This window comes from Salvia splendens, chromosome 22, assembly GCF_004379255.2.
Source record: "Salvia splendens isolate huo1 chromosome 22, SspV2, whole genome shotgun sequence".
Classification (NCBI taxonomy): Eukaryota; Viridiplantae; Streptophyta; class Magnoliopsida; order Lamiales; family Lamiaceae; genus Salvia; species Salvia splendens.
In genome coordinates this window covers 14,976,258-14,994,732 of record NC_056053.1, presented here as the reverse complement: position 1 = coordinate 14,994,732, position 18,475 = coordinate 14,976,258, and the positions used below count along the sequence as shown (strand labels likewise).

At 40.7% G+C, this 18,475-nt stretch overlaps 1 protein-coding gene and 1 long non-coding RNA gene across 2 annotated transcripts; both read right to left on the bottom strand.

Moving 5' to 3' along the window:
• Positions 1-304: 304 nt before the first annotated feature.
• On the bottom strand, positions 305-4,817 carry LOC121786214 (putative multidrug resistance protein). The gene is made up of 7 exons (XM_042184802.1): positions 4,302-4,817; positions 4,184-4,238; positions 3,923-4,110; positions 3,394-3,851; positions 2,782-3,322; positions 761-2,697; positions 305-696 (listed from the first exon to the last, which is right to left on the bottom strand). The coding sequence occupies exons 1-7, from the start codon at positions 4,788-4,790 to the stop codon at positions 321-323; spliced, it is 4,044 nt and encodes a 1,347-aa protein (XP_042040736.1). The 5' UTR covers positions 4,791-4,817; the 3' UTR covers positions 305-320.
• Positions 4,818-10,365: 5,548 nt separating this feature from the next.
• On the bottom strand, positions 10,366-12,053 carry LOC121787705. The gene is made up of 2 exons (XR_006047525.1): positions 11,829-12,053; positions 10,366-10,672 (listed from the first exon to the last, which is right to left on the bottom strand). It is a non-coding gene; the product is annotated as an uncharacterized LOC121787705 (long non-coding RNA).
• Between the last annotated feature and the right edge of the window lie 6,422 nt (positions 12,054-18,475).

Genomic DNA, 18,475 nt, shown 5'->3' with positions numbered 1-18,475 from the left:
AACAGACTAAATGAGATGAGGGCATAACTACGACAAAGGAAATAATGCAGAGCTTTGATATGCTTCCGCGTGTTGAAATGCATGAAGTGGCTACCCTCTTTATATGTCGATAGGTGGATAGTGTGTGATAGGTCTTTATAGAGAAGTCAAATAGAAAACATATGGAATGCAGATGAAAGTAGGCAGTTTATGGAACTGATAAGATAAACATCACTTCGTCTAAAGAGATTTGAATTAAAGTATAGCTATCATCTCCTTAATCCTTTTTCCACACAATTTACATAGTAATCCAGCTCAACTGAAAGGTTGAAACATGTAGGTCAACCTAATTTTTTGGAATCTGAGGATGGTTTAAGCAAGGAAAAGTAGGAGCTGCGGTTTCCAATAGCCATTAGATCAGAATGGGAGCCTTGCTCGACGAGCTTCCCATCCTTGATGACAGCAATGGAGTTGGCCTTGTGTATGGTTGAAAGGCGATGAGCCACCACTATGCACGTCCGGCCAACCATCATCTTCTCCAGCGCCTCCTGTACCAAGCTCTCCGACACGCTGTCCAGAGCGCTTGTCGCCTCGTCTAGCAGCAGGATGGCCGGGTCCTTGAGGATCGCTCGTGCTAGTGCTATCCTTTGCTTTTGCCCTCCCGACAGCTGCGCCCCTCTCTCTCCACAGTATGTTTCATATCCATCTTTCATTCCACTGTTTAAAAACACACATTATTTACATGATGCTAATTAGGTTGAACTTGAGAGAAATGAGGTACCTTATAAACTCATGTGCATTAGCCATCATTGCAGCCTTTCTGATCTCCGATTCCCTTGCACTCGTCTCCCCGTACGCGATGTTCTCGTAAATGGTTCCTGCAAACAGTGTTGGCTCCTGGCTCACTAATGCTATGTGCGATCTCAATGCCCTCACATTGTAGTCCCTTATATCCTTATCATCTATCCACACTGATCCATTCATGGGATCATAAAATCTCTCTATAAGAGATATTATGGTTGATTTCCCCGAACCACTCTGCCCTACCAATGCAACTGTAGTCCCTGCGCTGATCTTCAGGCTCAGCCCCTTCAAAATCAACTGCTCTGGCCGCGAAGGGTAGGCGAACACCACCTTTTTCAGCTCCACCCGCCCCCTTATACCCTTCCTCACATCGTCCTTGTTATACGTGTTGTCCGGCTCTATCTGGCTCTGCCTGTCCAGGATTGCAAACACTGATCTGACTGCGCTGCTGCCTCTGGAGATGTCGTTGGTCATGCTCCCCGCTTCTGCGATTGTGTATGCAGTGAAGAGGAGGGCTAAGAATGATTGAAACAACTTCTCTGGAGTTATTTCATGTTGTGACAGCAGCTTCCCGCCGTACCAGTAGGCTAAAGCGGTTGAAGCTGCTGCCAGAAACTGGGAGCTGCAAAGGCCGACTCCGGCAAACCATGACTGTCGGATGCTTTCCTTTTTTGGACCGTCTAGTGTGGCTCTGAAGAGGAAGACGATCCGTTTCTGTGAGGAGAAGGCGGTTATGGTTCTGTGGTTTATAACTGCTTCGCTTGCTAGCTGGCTTCCTTCCTTCTGTGCTGTTTGTATTTTTTGTGACATGGCTTTGGTGAGGACACTCCTCGCGTAGAAGCTCCCGATGAGGAGCGGCTGAGCCGCCATCATGACGAGAGCGAGCCTCCACGTGAGGACGAGGCCGAGGATGTAGGCGAATGTGGCCCCGAACACGGCCTGAGACAGCAGGGAAATGCGGTCTCCCACGAGGGACTTGACCATGTTGGCCTCTGTTGAGAGGCGAGCTGATATGGCCGCGCTCGTGTTCTCGTCCTGATCGAACCATCCGATCTCGAATGTCAGCAGCTTCTTCAGCAGCATCTCTCGGACCCTCTTGGTGAGTCTCTCTCCCATTATTGCGAAGTTGTAGTGCTGGATGAGGTTTGTGAAGAAGTTGAAGAAGCCTAGGCCAAGGAATATGTAGGAATAGATTCTGGCGTGTGGTGTGATGCTGGATTTTTCCGGTCGGAAATAAACTGATATGAGTCCTCCCACGCAGTATGCGTTGATGGGCTGGACGGCTCCTGAGCCTATCGCGCCTAGGCACCCGAGCAGGGCTCTCCCCCACTCCGGCTCGTTCAGCTTCAGCAGACGCAGCTGTGAAGGAGCAATGTAGGTTAAGTTTTGTGCATCATCGCCATCGCTGTCATAGGCAGCCTCGTATTGGATTGAGTAAGGCGCGCTCATGGAGAATGGACTAATCGGGTTCATGGACGGAGTTCGTGGGCTCGACACCACGCTTATTGGGCTAGAAGGAATCATTGGTCTCAGATGATTCTTCCCTCTGGGAGTGTAGACTCCTCCATTGTCTCCTGATGCTAATGCTGATAGCTGGAGCTCCACCATGTTAGCGTAGTGGCCACCGTTGATCTGCATGAGCTCATCATGTGAACCAGATTCCACGACTCTTCCTGAGTTGAGCACAGTGATGAGGGTAGCCATCCTGATGGTGGAGAGACGGTGGGCTACGACGATGGCTGTTCTTCCCTTTGATGCCTGCTCTATAGCCATCTGGACTATTCGCTCCGACTCTGTATCAAGGGCGCTAGTGGCTTCGTCGAGCAGCAGTATCTTCGGATTCCTTATCAGTGCTCGTGCTATCGCTATCCGCTGCTTCTGCCCTCCTGATAACTGAACTCCAAACTGCCCAACCTACACATTCATAATTCCCACAAATTTAGTTGTTAAGTGTAACATAAAAATCTATATAACTCAGTAAGCATTCTTCTTAATTACCTGTGTTTCGTATGCATCCGGAAGCTTAACGATGAAGTCATGGGCGTTTGCAGCCATAGCGGCCTTCTCCACATCCTCCATCGATGCACCTTCTTCGCCAAACAGAATGTTCTCTTTGATTGATGTTGCAAACAGGACTGGCTCCTGATTCACCAGCCCCATTTGCGATCTAAGCCACTTGAGATGGAGCTTTTTTATTTTGTATCCATCCAGCAGAATCTCGCCTTCCATCGGATCATAGAATCTTTGAAGAAGTGAGATGACTGTGGACTTCCCTGACCCGCTCCCCCCAACTAGGCCCACGGTTCCACCCGCTGGAACTGTGAGGTCTAGCCCTTGCAGGATGGGGGTATCCGGCCTCGAAGGGTAGTTGAAATACACCCCTTTGAATTGAATCTCGCCTCTCACGTACGACAGAGCCTTCCCCTTCTTGTCCTCCGTGTCTATGGCCGGTTCGCGGTCTATCATCTCTGTGATACGCGTCGCTGCAGATCTCGCCTCTGTTATGGCCGTTAAGTTTGGTAGAGCAGTCAGAATGTTTCTGCAAAGACAGATGATTATCGAGTTTGTTTTATGTGTGTGTAATGGTAATAAAAAGGTATGGGAACTAACAATCCTCCCATTAAGACATTGAATCCAGCTACGAAGACATCTCCGCCCCTTTCGCCTTTCTTGCTGACGAGGATGGAGCCGATCCAGGCTTGAAACCCCCAGTTGATGTAGATGACTCCCATACTCCCCATCATCAGCCCTCTCGCGAACCCCTGCTTCACCCCGAGCTCCATTGTCTTTTGCAGAACACTGCTGAAGTTTTCCAGGGTTTGGTTCTCTGCCACGTACGAGTAAACCGTCCTGATGGATGAAATTGCCTGCTCTGCTATACCTCCAGCCACCGCGTACGAGCCTATTCCCTGGATTGCCACGTCCATCATCATCTTCCCGAACACTAGTGCCGGGACTATGAACATTATAGTGAACGGTATGGCCGCCAGGGTGAGCTTCCACGAGAGGGAGAAGGCGAAGGCGAGGCAGAAGAAGAAGGATGACATGTATGCCAGGCAGTCAGGTATCTGCACCATCAACATCAAGTGTATTAAGTAATAGCTAGTGTGTAACCATTGATTTGTTGAATTAAGTAGACCTTTTCTCCAATTGTGGTTTGGATTGTGTTGGAGTCTGCCGATATTGTGGTCACGACTTGGAACGTTGTCGACGTGTCAGCTGCTTGGGAGTCGAAGAAGCCTACTTCCTGCTTGAGCACCGATTTTAGATACTCCAATCTCATCCGGGAACTCTGCCTCTCCGCTGTTCTTGCCCAACATAATCCTTCTGCAAAAGTGGAAGTAAACTCAATCATCCGTTTTCCTTATCTTGTGCTAGTAACTAAGGTGATGCAACCAACCTACGAACGCAGACAGCCCGACTCCAACGGCCACGTAGAAAAGCTTCAACGCATACTGTCACAAGTAAACGGTTTAGGCCATATTATCAAAATGATTTGATCAATCATACATTGGTACCTGGTTTACGGAATCCATGGAGATTGCGACGCCACGCTCTTTACTGACAATGCCGTATTGATTGATGACGTCGCTGAGAACATACATCGTGAGAGGGACCTGCAGGCCATCTCCAATGCTGCCTAGAGTCCCGAAGAACATGAGCAGCTTGTCTGATCGATCAGCATATCGAAAAATGCCGTTGCTTTTCGCCATTTTTGCTATCGCATATCTCAACGACTCTCTCTTCGTGTGCAGTCTGTGTGTTTTATATACTTGTGCAGGCCTCAAGAATGGATCAAATATGTTTGTGTGTATCTGCCGGCCCTTTCCTGTCCAACTGTTATGTGTTTGTCTCTCATTTCTTGCTTCAAATCTGTATATTATTATTATTATTATTAGTAGTAGTAGTAGTATTATATATAATATACAGTGTAAAATGTCATGTGTTGCTTCTTTTTGTGTGTGTTTTCGTACTGCTAATAGAATCTGCATGCGGCATTTTTGCATTGTAACAATGCTTAGTTTCTTCTTGTTTATTTCACTGCCTCTACTTAATCAACTTTGTACCATCATCCTATATAATATTCTAATTCAAATGTCTTTACTTGGAGTTATTTATTTGATACTCAATTAAAATATTTTAGTCACTAGAAATCTCATCAACTATCCCATCTCCTTTTTTCTTAAGTTGGTGTAATCTTAGCTTTACCAAAATCATAAAAAATGCTACTTGTAGTTACCTTTTTTAATTATAAAAAAAGGAAAAACAAGAGCAAAAACCCTAAATAAATACGTTTCAATTTATAAATTCAGGATTAGTATTTTTTGGATACGAAAACGAATCCAAGATTTGCAAATAAATAACGCAAAACTTAAAATACTCTGATAAGAACTGAAAAGGGAATTTGGATTTTTTATTTCAAAAGAAAAGACCAAAATGAAAGATGATAAATTAGCAGCCTACTAATTCTTAGGGAATCTTTCTTTGGTGTATGATTTTTCGAATGTCCAAAAAACTGCGTCATCATCTATAGTTGTATGAATTTGTCTTCATATTTGTCAGCTGCAATTTCCATTTTTTTGTTTATTTTATTCGATTTGAACTTTGCTCTGTGCCGACTGCAATTTCGCTATGGTTTTTCTGTTTACTATTTACTTTTAGAACCAATTAACTACTCAAAGTCACGCATTTAAGCTAAGGTATATTATGAGCTTTTGTGTGAGGATTTTTCTAATATGATTGAGAATCTCGAGTAGTTTTGTTATAACTTATATGGCATGTACACAACAAAATCCACTTAATTATTAAATTATTAAATAATAACAATAAAAAATCAAGTGCATATGCAAGTAATTATTTTGATAACTTAAAAATTTATTTATTAATTTAATAATTAAATGTGAATGATTATTCTTATTTTATTAAAATACTCCTTACGTTCGGGAATATGAGTCTCATTTCTTTTCGGCACGTGTTTTAAGAGATGTTAAGAAAAGAGATGGAAGAAAGTTAGTGGAATAGATGTCTCACTAGTATATATTAGTTTTAAATGAAATGTGAGCGGATTGAGTTAGTGGAATGTGAGGTCTCTTTACTGTTTATAGTAAGTATGAACCGGGACTCCTATTCGCAGACGGGGCAAAATAGAAAAACGAGACTCCTATTTGCGGATGGACCAAAATAGAAAAACGTGACTCCAAGTTGCGGACAGACCAAAATAGAAATGTCCTCAAGTTCCCACATAGCTTCCTCATAGCCATGGAGTCGCCATGGTACTTTCACAGAAGCCATGGATTTATTTCTTAGTTCTTTCACCTTCCGGTCTAGGATAACCCGGGCTTCTCCTCGTAACTTAGACCAGGATTTAAAACAATTTCCTCTTGATGAATAACGTATTTGGGTTCAAACACATATTTTCTCAATTGGGATACGTGCTCATGCACATTCCCAAAGCTCAGCGGTAAAACCAGCCGATATGCTACGAGACCAACTCCTTCAAGAATTTCGTATGGTCTAATAAATCGTGGCTTTAGTTTGGTTTTGGCAACAAATCTCATTATCCCTTTCAATGGGGATACCTTCATGAAAACTTTATCCCCGACTTGAAATTGTAGGTCTGTTTGTCGGACATCAGCATAAGATTTCTGCCTATCTTGAGCTTCTTTGATTCTCACACTAATGCGATGCACAATTGCTATCATTATCTTCCACTGCATCGGATCCAAGAATCATTCACCAACTTCGTCCGAGTAAAGTGGTGATCTACACTTTCTCCCGTATAGTGCTTCGTACAGAGCCATATTTTTGTCGCCTGGTAGCTATTATTGTAAGCGAATTCTACCAGTAGCAACACCGATTCCCAGTTTTCTCCTTGATCGAGCACTACGGTTCTCAGCATGTCCTCAAGGGTCTGAATCGTTCGTCCAGACTGTCCATTCGTTTGCGGATGAAACTGTAACACCCGTAATTTTTGGATAATAAATTTTTTCATTATTGAATGTGATATGATGATTAAAAAAGGAATTTATGAAAATACCCTCCATTCCATAGTAATGGATGGATTTCTTTTCAACATTTCGTTCCATAGTAGTGGATGCATTTCTTTTCAACATGCGACTTAAGTAAAGGAAGAATAAAGTAGGAAATGAAAAAGGTAGAGAGATGAAGAGATAATAAAGTAAGAGAGAGTAAAATAAGTGAGAAGAAATGTGTTGACTTTTATTATAAAGGGAAATGACTTCACTATTATGGAACGTACCAAATGGTAAAATGACTCAACTACTATGGAACGAGTGGAGTATTTAATTTCTCACGGAGCGATGAATTAAATATTTTTGGGTTACACAAATAATATGCTTGAGCACGATGATTTCTTTTAGTTCTTCTATGAACTTTGTGAAATATGAATCTTGGTTGATTAATCAAGTGAATATGTTGAGGAGTTGTTGTAGTACTTGGCATAACACTATGGCACTAATTGTTTGGTTGCGCGAAGAGAAGTGCGTACGTAGAATAAATAATATTAATACTTTCGTAGTGTGAATTAAACCGTGGATGATAATTTGCTATCTTCGTGGAAATTTATTAAAGTACTATGCGAAGTACGTTGCGTGGTGGATCGCAGATCAATGTGGAACTAGTATTTTGGAATAACACATAATACTAAAAAATTACATTGTGCGAGTAATTAATAAATAATGTTGGGAACGGGATGACGAGATTAATTAAAATTTTCCATTAACTTTAATTAATAAATAAGAATTCAAGATATAAAGTACTCCCTCCGTCCCACTACAAGTGAGGCGCTTCAATTCGGACGTTGTTTTGCAAAAATGATTCTCCCTCCGTCCCACAAGAATATGCACTCTTTCTTTTTTAGTCCGTCCCACAACAATATGCACTTTCCAATTTTGGAAACTCTTTTCACTATAATGAGGTGAGACCCATTCTCCACTAACAATACTTTAATTACTTTTTATCTCTATATTTCTCTTACTTCCCAATTTTGCATTAAAACCCGTGCCGAACCCAAAGTGCATATTCTTTGAGGATGGATGAAGTAATAAATAGTTAGAATGGAGAGAAAGTAAAGTAAGTAAGATAATAATGTATATACGACTCCCTTCTATATTATTCTCTTTCTTACTTTACTTTCTCTTTCACTCTAACTATTTATTATCATCTTCGCAAAACAACGGCCGAAAAGAAACGCCTCAATTGTAGTGGGACAAATGGAGTAATATACTTGGGCTTCTTAAATAAATAATAAAGTCCATGTTTATTTCACAAGATGGCTTAGGGTCATGAGAAATAAAAAGTCCAAATAAATAAATAGCTTGGGTCGATTTAATTACAACTAATTAAATCATAAGTGGGCCTAAATCTATTAAATAAATAAATGGGAGATGTGTTGAGTCCAATCCTTCCTCTTCTCTGATTCACCACAATCTGCTCTTCCAACTGCAGCAGCGTAAAAAAAACTTTAGAAACCTCTTCAACGCCAGCCGTTACATGCACAAAATAAATCACCCAAATTAATTCTAATCATGGTGATTAATCACAATTTATTTCCGCCACTAATTATCCAATTAATTGGGATTTAATTGTGCTCAATGATAACCACGGTGCTCACTCCTTTCATACTCACAATCTGCAAAGTGACAAGCAGCAAAAATTCCTCTCAATCTCACTATTACATACCAAGTTCCAAGTGCTAAGCAAGGAGAAACATAGAGAAGAAAGTCACGGCAATTCCAAGTTCAATTCCAGCCTTTGGTAATTCCATTCAAAATTCATGTCGAAATCTCAAGTTCTTTCGAAATTTTCAAGCATATACAATTTGTTTGGCAGAATCCTAACCAAGAGTGGCACTCCCTCAAATTCTTCTTCACAAATCAAGTTTGACAGAAGGTAAACATCCTCTCCATTCCCTTTTACCCCAAACATCAAGCGACAGATACAGCCGGGTAGAGCGGTTTATGAATGTTTTCGGGGTGGACTTGATTTTACCAAAGATAATGAGAACATGAACCCCGGGATGTATTCATATCCTTATGCTAAATAGTGCTAAAACATAAAACACTTCTAATCTGTTGGATTTTATAATGTAATGGTCCCTTGTTTTGCCATGCGTAATTGAAATTAATATTTATAAAAAGTAACAAGGGCATTGTTGGGAGTTAATATTTTACACAGTTAATGTCATTCCTTGTTTCACCCCTTTAGGGTTGTATAATATAATAATATATTTGATTAATTTTTTCCTTAATTAAAAAACAATCATAATCACGGTTCTTCAATTCACCATATTTTTTCCACAATAGATTTTCATATCAAAGAATTTTCTGCCTCTACGATGTTTGATGCAAAGAATTTGGACGATTATGCTTCAATTCACAATAGTTTGTTCGCTGCTATAAATTTGAAGCATGGGAGTTCTTCATTCCCGTCAGTTCGGTTTAAATTGAAGAATAAGATTTCTTCATTCTCGTTCAATTTTAATTTGATTGAAATTTGTTAAATCCTCGACTGGTACCAACAATGGAAGAATACGATTCTGAAGCCCTCTTTAGGATTGAAGTTTTTCGTCATATATAGTCTTAGGCCGTCCGTAATTCTGGAGGAGTACTCCGCGGTTCGCCACGATGGAAGAAGGTGATTAATGTAAATCTATAGACCCGTGATTCTGAAGCTCTGCACCGACTTTTAGATTGAAGTTTTTCTAGTATTAGTTCTTCATCACCGGTTTCAGTTTGAGTATTAGGTCGTTTATAATTCGGTCATATCTTCCGGTGTTATCAACGATGGAAGAAAGTAATTAATTTTTATTTAGGGATGCTTCCAGTCAATGATGTACGCTAAAATGCAAATAATGTACCGTTCGAATGGTAAATAATGTACGCGCAATGTGTAATAATGCACAGTCCAAATGGTAAATAATGCATAATGTTTAATAATGTACAGTCCGAATGGTGAATAATGTACTTGTTTCACGAAATAATGTACCAGTAATTACGTTTAATGTACATGCTTAACCGTGAATAATGTATAGATATAGTAATAAACATTATATAGTAATATAATTTTACTGTTTTGGATTAATAATCAACTCCTTAAGTTGAAACCATACCCTTTGGGTTTAGCAATCCAGTCGGATAGGTTGTAGTATCCACTCAAAAACGAAATAATCACGAAGGCTATGGAGTTTGAATCATTCCCCTAGGATTTAGCATTCTATAGGGCTATGGTATAGTACCACCACTTGCATTAAATTTCATTTTTTGTGTTTTTGATTTCATACGGTAAATAATGTACGATTAGTGATTAATAATGTGCATCCGTAATAGTAAATGATGTACATATTTACTGAATAATGTTTAAAGGAATTTGAATCCATACCTTTTGAGTTTAGCAATCCATTAGGCTAAGTTGTAATACCCACTCAAAAACAAAATCATCACAAAGGCCAGAGAGTTTGATTCATTCGTGCAGGCAGTGAATGCCCACATTATCGACTAGTGAATCATTACATTATTTGTGAGATATCGTACATTATTTAGTATTTTAGTAATAGTTGCAATGTACAATAAAATATGAGTATTATAAACAATGTAAAATGTTTGTCCATTAATGACTATAAAACACACATCACTAGTAATTAACGTTGTACATCATTTAAGTATAATTGTACATCACGAAAATTTAGACATTCACAAAACCCCACACTAACATGTTCATAAGAAACCTTCAACAAAAATCACCAAAAACATTCAGATCTTGTCTACCACCATACTGTGTCGCAGCTGCTATAGGAATGTCTTCATCAAAATCGTCTTCTATAAAGTTTCTTGCCCTCTTTGAATCTAATCAGAGTCGTGTACAATGATTACTGCTGATATAACAACAATATCATATAAAAAAGTATAACAAAGCAGAACTAAGTTATGTACATAGCTAGATGAATAAAGTAACATCATATGATGTACATGAAATTTGTGAAAATAATGTACCAAAAAGGATAAACAATGTATCAAGGAAACAAGAATTATGAAACATAATGTGCGGATATTGCTAAATAATGTACACTGAAAGGCTCTAAATAATGTACAAAAGTTGGTAAAGAACAAGATGGATCTAAAAAAAATAATTAATGTACACACAAGACCCAACAATGTATCAATGCATAATGAAATTAGTCTTTGAAGTTGCTAACTAATTTAATGTACACATATAGGTAAATGATGTACAGTCGCTCACCACCAAAAAGTATACCAAATAATATAAACATAATCCAAAATAATGTAGCATGTGTAATAAATGATGTACGGATGTGACTAAATAATGTACAGTCGCTTAAAATTTGTTACCTCCAAAAATATTCTCAGAAACCAGAAAAAACTAATCTTTATGTAAATTGTCATCACTAATGAACAAACATACCAGAGTAATGAAGAGGACGAAACCAACAATAAAATAAACACTAAAAAAAATAGCATCATCCTCAGTTTTGTGCGAACAATTCGTAGACAGGTGACGACTTTAATTTACTTAATTTCATCGCAGGAGAGGATCGGAAACTCCCAACTTGATGGTCGATTAAGGAGTGGAAGATGAAGGCTTTGTTTTCGTAGCCTCATTCGTCGCCGATTTGTGGTTTTTTCGAAGAGGAGTGGAAAAACAGTGTATTAGAAGCTTCCCAAAAAATGTACAGTAACAACAATCTCCAAAACTAGAAAAAAACACAAACTTCACCATATATTCTAACCCATCCTCATCAATGAACAAAAACTCCAAAAATTTACGAAATCAAAGATGGGAATTTTAGAGCAATACTAATTAACAGCCCCCAAAAAGCAAATCACTACAACTATTCTCGGAAACACCCCCCCCCCCGAATCATCGGAAAACGCTCAACAAAATTAGATTACATTAGACATAACAATTGGTATAAAATAATGTACGGAAAAAGTGAGATACAGGTTCTTCAGGTCAAGAATCGAATTAAAATTGTAGCAAAACGACTGATTCTTTGTTTTGGTCCATACCTCGTCGTCGAGGTGAGAGAAAATTGGTGGTGGAAGCAAATCGACTGATTCTTCGTTTTCTTCACAGCCGGAAAATCGTCGAGAAGAGAGAAGAACGGAATTATGGTGAGTGGGGCGGCGGTTTGGGTTTTTGAGAGAACGGTGAGAGAGAGAAGATGAGAAGAGAAGGTGGAAGTAATGGTGAGAGAGAGAGTGGGAGATGAAATGAATCATCGTTGAAATCAAATCCCTGATTTTTAGCACATGCTGTTTTTAAAAATGACACGCCTAATATATCCATACCGAGATTGCCCTTAATGTACGAAAAAACTAAACTAATGTACCGCGTGTCTTTAAGGGCATCAATAACCCCGTCCCCATTTCCGGCCCCAAGTCCCCTCCACGTCATCATTCCTCTACAGTTGCGGCCCAGGCCCCAACTGCTGTAACCCTGGAGGTTGCGGCCCGGGCCGCAACTAATAAATGACACTATTCACAACTCCAACCTATTTTGAACGTAAAATAAAATACGTTGAGCAATTATAACACGAGCAATTCATTTTTAATACAAAAATAATAAATTATAAACTAAAAAATATATAAAAAATTAGAGTAATAAAAAAAATGCAAAAAAAAATAAAAAAATTAAAATTCTGCAATACAGGTTGCCCTTCTCCATCTCCTTCTTCCTCTTCCTTCTTCTTCCCCCTCTCCCCCTTCTTCTTCTTCTTAAAAATGCAAAAAAATAAAAAAAAATTAAAATTGATGAAAAAAACGTCGCCCCTCTCCATCTCCTTCTTCTTCCTCTTCCTCCTTCTTCCCCCTCTCCCCCTTCTTATTCTTCTTCTTAAAAATGCAAAAAAAAAAAAAAAATTTAAAATCGATGAACAGTAGCGGCCCGTCACCGTGCAACCCCGTCCCGGGCCGGGACGCGGGACGCTCCCCAGGCCGGTCACGCGTCACCGGGACGGGCCTGAGCCGTGCCGCCCTTCCGTGTAATGCATGGGACGGGCCGGGACTCGCGAGATGCGGCCCGGCCCCTTGCGTTACGCATGCTCTAAATCACAACCATTAGATTAGTAGATCCAATGGATTAAATTAGTGTTATGTTTAAGACTTATGTGGAATTAGGATCTTAAGAGCATCCACTACGCGTCCCGCGCGAGGCTCGCGTTCCGTCCCGGAGGGACGGTTCCGCCGCGGGACGCGTTGCAACCCTCGTCCCGTCCCGTAGCCCGTCCCCAGCCCGTCCCGTAGCCCAAATCCGCGAGACAAGGGACGCGCCGGTCCGTCAAGCGCCCGGGCGACGTGGCGCGCCCCCGATGCATGCGTGACGCCCACTCGCTGGCCCGCGAGTGGGCGTCGTCACGGATGACGCAATAATTCATTTTTTTAAAAAAAAATCGATTTTTTAAAAAAAAATCGAATTTTAATAATTTTTTTTTTCAAACGGTAATGTTACCGTTAATTTTTTATTTTCTTTTTATTTTATTTTATTTATTTATTTACTCTATAAATAATCCTATTTCATACTCATTTCACACACAAACACACATCTATTCCTCTCAAATCCTCTCTATCACTCCAATTTCCATCTTAAATCAACTCAAACAAATGGATCCTTTTGAGCAAATGCGTCAATTAATGGAACAATCACTTGAAGAAGATCGACGACGAGAGGCGGAGGAAGCCGCGCCACCCCCACGACGCTCCCAGAAGTACATCAATCGGAACTGGGAGGAAGCCGCCGCACGGTTAGTACGCGATACTTCTGCGATAACCCGATTTGGGGAGATACCTACTTCCGTCGCCGTTTCCGCATGAGTAAACCGCTATTTCTCCACATAGCGAATACTTTGGCGGCACGTGAAGAGTTCTTCCGAGAAGGGTTCGACGCGGTCGGCCGTCCCAGCCACACGACGCCGCAGAAATGTACTGCAGCCATCCGTCAGCTTGCGACTGGACAAACGGCCGACATATTCGACGAATACCTCCACATCGGAGACACCACTGGGCGCATGTGCTTGCTCAACTTCTGCAGAGGCATCCGAGCAGCCTTCAGTGACGAATTTCTCTGGAGGCCAAGCACGGACGATTGTCAGTTCCTCCTCAACCTGCACGAACAAGTGAACGGATTCCCCGAGATGCTTAGCAGTGTCGATTGCATGCACTGGCAATGGAAGAATTGTCCGGTGGCTTGGAGGGGGTCCTACACGAGCGGCCACAAAGGCACCTACCCAACCGTTGTACTCGAGGCCGTTGCCGACTACCGGCTTTGGATCTGGCACGCGTACTTCGGGGTCCCTGGCTCGAACAACGACGTAAACGTGCTCTACCAGTCCGATCTCTTTACCGAAGTTTTGGATGGTAAAGCGCCGGCCATCAACTTCGTCGCCAACAACCGGCTGTATAAAATGGGGTACTATCTCGCCGACGGCATCTACCCGAAGTGGCCGACCTTCGTGAAGACGTGCGGCAGGCCTGCGAACCCAAAGCAGGCTCTTTTTGCGCAGAAGCAGGAGGCTGCGCGTAAGGATGTGGAGAGGGCGTTTAGGGTTCTCCAAGCGTGCTTCAACATCATCAAAGCCCCGGCTCGTTCCTGGTTCATGGAGAGCATGGTCGACATCATGTATACGTGCATAATCTTGCACAACATGATTGTCCGAGACGAAGGACCCGATGCGGGAAATTGGTTCGACCCCGAATCTCCCGGAAGCTCAACCGCAAGTAGTCCGCCGCGAAGTGGAGCGCATCCGTCTATACTAGAACGGTTGGCTATTCGGGCAAGGACACGCTACTCTAGCGCCCACACCCAACTCCAAGAGGATCTAATTGAGCACATTTGGGAAAACTTTGGCGGAGAAGATTAAATTATGTCATTTTTTATTTTTTTAGAAATTTAATTATGTCTTTTTTTCTTTTCTTTTTTTAAGTTTAAGTTGTAATGTTGTTTTAATTTTAATGAATTGTGTATGTTTAAATTTAATTGGGTTGTAAAAAAAAATAAAAAATGAAATTGAACGAATAGTAATTAAGGGACGGAATAAGGGACGGTTAAGGGACGGAGCGTTGCAGGTTCCGTCCCTTAGTTAAGGGATGGAGGAAAAAAGGACAGTGGGGCCCTCAAATGGTGGTCAAATAGTAGTTAAGAGACGGTTTAAGGGACGGTATAGAGACAGCATAGTGGATGGTCTAATGCTCCCCCGTGAACTCCCAGCCATTTATGCGTTGGAGAGACCGCTTCTTATTTTGTGCCGAAGCAATTTATAAATCACAGGCTGAAACAGGTGAAATCAAAGGGCATTACTTGACTATGGGGAATCATTGGAATTTTTTTTTGGAAATATTGGATATTTTGATAGAATAAGGGGTTCTTTCGTCTCAAAATAGCAAGAATATTCATTACTTAAAGTACTTCTTTCGGCCATTCATCGAAAGGAGACATTTGTTTGGAATTTGATGAATTGAGATATCTGGAAACACTTGTATTATTTCTTTAGTCAAATTCCAAGTGGAGTCTTAGTCTATTTCTGTATTCTTTCTAGATTCAAAACAAAATCACAAATCAAATAGATTCATAGGTTTGATGCCTTGTCTACAACTCATGTTTGAAAGAAAGATTCGATTATATAAAGTCGACAGATGGAGTGGGTTAATTAAAAATTAACAGGCGAAAAATGGCAAAAAAGAAAGCTTTCACTCCTCTTTTGTATCTTGCATCTATAGTATTTCTGCCCTGGTGGATTTACTAAAAGTATGGAATCTTGGGTTATTAATTGGGCGAATATCGGCCAATCCGAAATTTTTTTGACTGATATTCAAGAAAAAAGTATTCTAGAAAAGTTCATAGAATTAGACGAAATCGTCTTCTTGGAAGAAATGATCAAGGAATATTCAGAGGTCATGTTTGATTGTCAGGATTCTGTCTGGGAAAGTAATCTGATTCCTTAAATTTTAAATTCCTGTGTTTGTTTCGGTTTTTAATCAAATTGGAAAAGTAATCAGAATTCTGAGAACAAGGAAAGTTAATACAAATTTCCAGAATTCTGGATCCTAACTTTTCATAGGTATTCTTTTTTCTAGTTTTAGAATTCTTACATATTTAATGCAATATATTATTATTATTATTATTACTATGTTTTAAAAATAATTTAAAATTATAAACCATACTTAATTTCAATATAATAAATAACTATAATTAAAACTATCATAATTATAACTATGTTATTATAATATTTATATATAATTGTTATTATCATAATAATAATTAATAATTTATTAAATAGTTAAAATATAATTATATAATATAAATTACTATATAAGAGTAATAAATACTAACTGCTATTTTATAAATTAATAAAATAGTAATAAATTTTAACCACTTCTGAAACATTACTATCAACAACAAGGGTTTCCCCCATAGCAAATTCTTCCAAAACAGGGGTTTCCCCCTCTGTAACTCCTACAGCCGCAGAAAGATCTATACCCACAGATGCATTCAGGGTTTCCTTCTCAGCAAATATCACAGTGGCAATAACAGGATTTACCTCCTCAGTGACAGAACCTAACCTGGGTTCACTTACGGCCAACAACTCCAACCCCGCGGTCAGATCTGCTTCTTCTTCGCGAGTTTCTGCGGCGGTTGGTTCTTGAACAGTGACGGCTTCTTCTGGTACAGCGGGGGTGGGTTCTGCGGCAGCCACCGGTTTGGGTGTTGAAACCCCAGAAGTTTCTGGTTGTGATACGGCAGATGTCGAAACGGCTGGTATAGATTTCCCCATTACCGCCGCGAACATGGCAAACGCCTCCATTGCCTTGTCTGGCCCCCCAAATTTTTGTAGTATATCCGCCATAAACGCCGCCGCACTTGAATCGGCGGATCCTGAAGTGTTTCTGGTACTCTGCTTGTTATCCATGAAGAATTCTGTAGAAGTTTTGACAAAAACTTGGACAGAAATTTCTTTGATTAGGGTTAGAGAAAGAAAACCTAGAGAGAAATTTGGGGAATTTTGGATGTAGAGAGAGAGTGAGTAAGGAAAAATAAAAGGAGAACACGGTTATTAGCCGATAGGTATGGGAGAGGACGGTTTGTAGGCGGTTGCAGGCATGACGCTAGCGACTGTACGCCTCCCCATAAAGGTGTCCTTTGAAATTCGAAGCGGTGCCAACTCCCTCCAAAATTTTACTTCTCAACTCCTTGCCCTAGCAAATTCCTTCTGCGAAACCATACTTAGGAAAAACATTAAACAAAAAAACTAAAACGCCAGACTCCCCGTTTCTAGGATATGACAGTATCAAAAACATTCCTAAGGAGTCTGGTATTTCGAAAATATTTTTGGAAGATTATTATTATTTTTTTCTGAGTTTGTTTGGTTTTTTTTTCTTGATTTAAAGAAAGCGATTAAATATTTACAATTTATGTTCAAGTATTCTCAAGATTTCCTGGGTCAGGGTATGGTAAAACTTCCTTGAATACTGGACCTAGGAGAGCTTTTAAGAACACTCACTTCCCAGACTGATTAGGCGAATTCAGGGAGTGCGCGTAATGGCATTTCGTCCACTACACACATCTCCGAGTTATCCCTAAATACCTTTACCCTATGAGCATTGACAAGAAAATGAGTAGAGTTTGAAAAACTTCCCTGGATCTCTACTGCTCCATTTGCAAGCAAACTCACAACAGTGTACGGCCCAATCCATTTGGATTTTAACTTACCGGGCATTAACTTGAGTCGGGACTGGAACAGGAGAACCTTCTACCCAACTTGTAGTTCCTTGGTCCGGAGATTTTTATCATGCCACAACTTGGTCTTTTCCTTGTACCACATTGCTGACTCGTAAGACTCAAGTCGCAATTCTTCCAACTCCTGGAGCTGCAGTTTCCTCTCTCCTTCACAAGCTCGAGGATTCATATTAATCTCTTTGACCGCCCAGTACGCCCTGTGCTCAATTTCCACCGGTAGGTGACACATCTTGCCGAATACTAACCTGTAAGGAGACATTCCAATGGGCATTTTATATGCTGTTTTGTATGCCCATAATGCATCATCAATTCTCTTGCTCCAGTCTTTCCTCGACGGATTCACCGTCTTTTCCAGGATCGCTTTGATTTCTCTATTTGATATTTCTACTTGGCCGTTGGACTGAGGATGGTATGGTGTGGAAAGACGATGGTGAACTCCGTACTTTCTCATTAGAGCTTCAATAGTCCGGTTGCGGAAATGTGTCCCATTGTCAGATATTATAGCTCTGGGCACTCCGTACCTGTTGAAAATGTTAGCTCTAAGGAACTTCGCTACCTCTTTAGCTTCACACGATGTGGTTGCTTTTGCCTCTATCCACTTCGAAACATAATCCACTGCCACAAGTATGTAGGTGTTCCCGTATGAAGACGGAAATGGACCCATGAAGTCCATCCCCCAGACATCGAAGATCTCACATACAATTATGGGAACTTGTGGCATTTCGTCCCTCCTGGAGATTCCCCCGGTCTGTTGACACCTCACACAGTTCTGACAAAATTCAAAAGCATCCTTATTCAACGTAGGCCAGTAAAACCCACTGTCCAACACCTTCCTTGCGGTCTTCCTAGGTCCAAAGTGACCTCCACACGCTAGGGCATGGCAATGATTCAGCACATCCCTCTGTTCCCACTCCAGGATACACCT